Source organism: Sphaeroforma arctica, assembly GCF_001186125.1.
Source record: "Sphaeroforma arctica JP610 unplaced genomic scaffold supercont1.12671, whole genome shotgun sequence".
NCBI classification, from domain to species: Eukaryota; class Ichthyosporea; order Ichthyophonida; genus Sphaeroforma; species Sphaeroforma arctica.
The window spans coordinates 1-715 of record NW_014027887.1 but is presented as its reverse complement, the minus strand read 5'-3'; the positions used below and the strand labels follow the sequence as shown (position 1 = coordinate 715).

Sequence of the window (715 nt, the reverse complement as noted above, 5' to 3'; positions counted from 1 at the left end):
ATATATATATACGCATAATATATATATATATATATATAACTCCTTATCTCGGATCGCTCGTTTAGAATCCAACCTTTAAGTACACGAACGAGCGTACGTAAGCCAACATACTTATCCTCATCTATATTCTGGAAGGCATACTTCAGTCCGTAATCGTGTGCACTACCTTATAAGCACCTACCACTCTCATCTATAGCTAGTGTTGAAACAAATGATAGCTTAATTTGATTGCCTCGTCACCTTCTTGTGACTAGACCTACCAGCTTTGCTGATCCGCATCCGTCAATTCGGAGCTAAAAATATAAACCCTAAAACTCTTAAACTCTGATCATTAAACCCTAAGCCGTGTAACTAGACCTACCTGTTCTTTCAATTTGAATCGGCCAACTTGAAACTAAAACTCCCTCAACAATGAAACCTAAACCCTAAACCCTAAACCCTACACCCTAAACCCTGCGCTGTGCACCTAGACCTACCTGCTTTGCCAGTCCGCATCCGTAAACTTGAAGCCATACTTCAGTCGGCGATCGTGTGCAATGTCCATAAGCACCGGATCTAGTATAGCCATTGTTTTCGGCTCGACAGTATTGTCGGGCATTCCGAACTCGCTCGAATTGGCATTAGTGGCCGTTACAGCATGGCTTTCACTTGCCGGGACTCTGTGGTATGTACAGTGTGTGTGTGTTTGTGTGTGTGCGTGTGGGTATATTTAAAT

General features: G+C 42.7%; 1 protein-coding gene across 1 annotated transcript; it reads right to left on the bottom strand.

Annotated features, from left to right (window-relative positions):
- Positions 1-472: 472 nt before the first annotated feature.
- Positions 473-659, bottom strand: SARC_17902 (hypothetical protein; the record flags this gene model as incomplete). Its single annotated transcript, XM_014288012.1, has 1 exon — positions 473-659. A coding segment is annotated over one exon (187 nt), but the record flags the coding sequence as incomplete, so codon positions are not given.
- Positions 660-715: the final 56 nt, after the last annotated feature.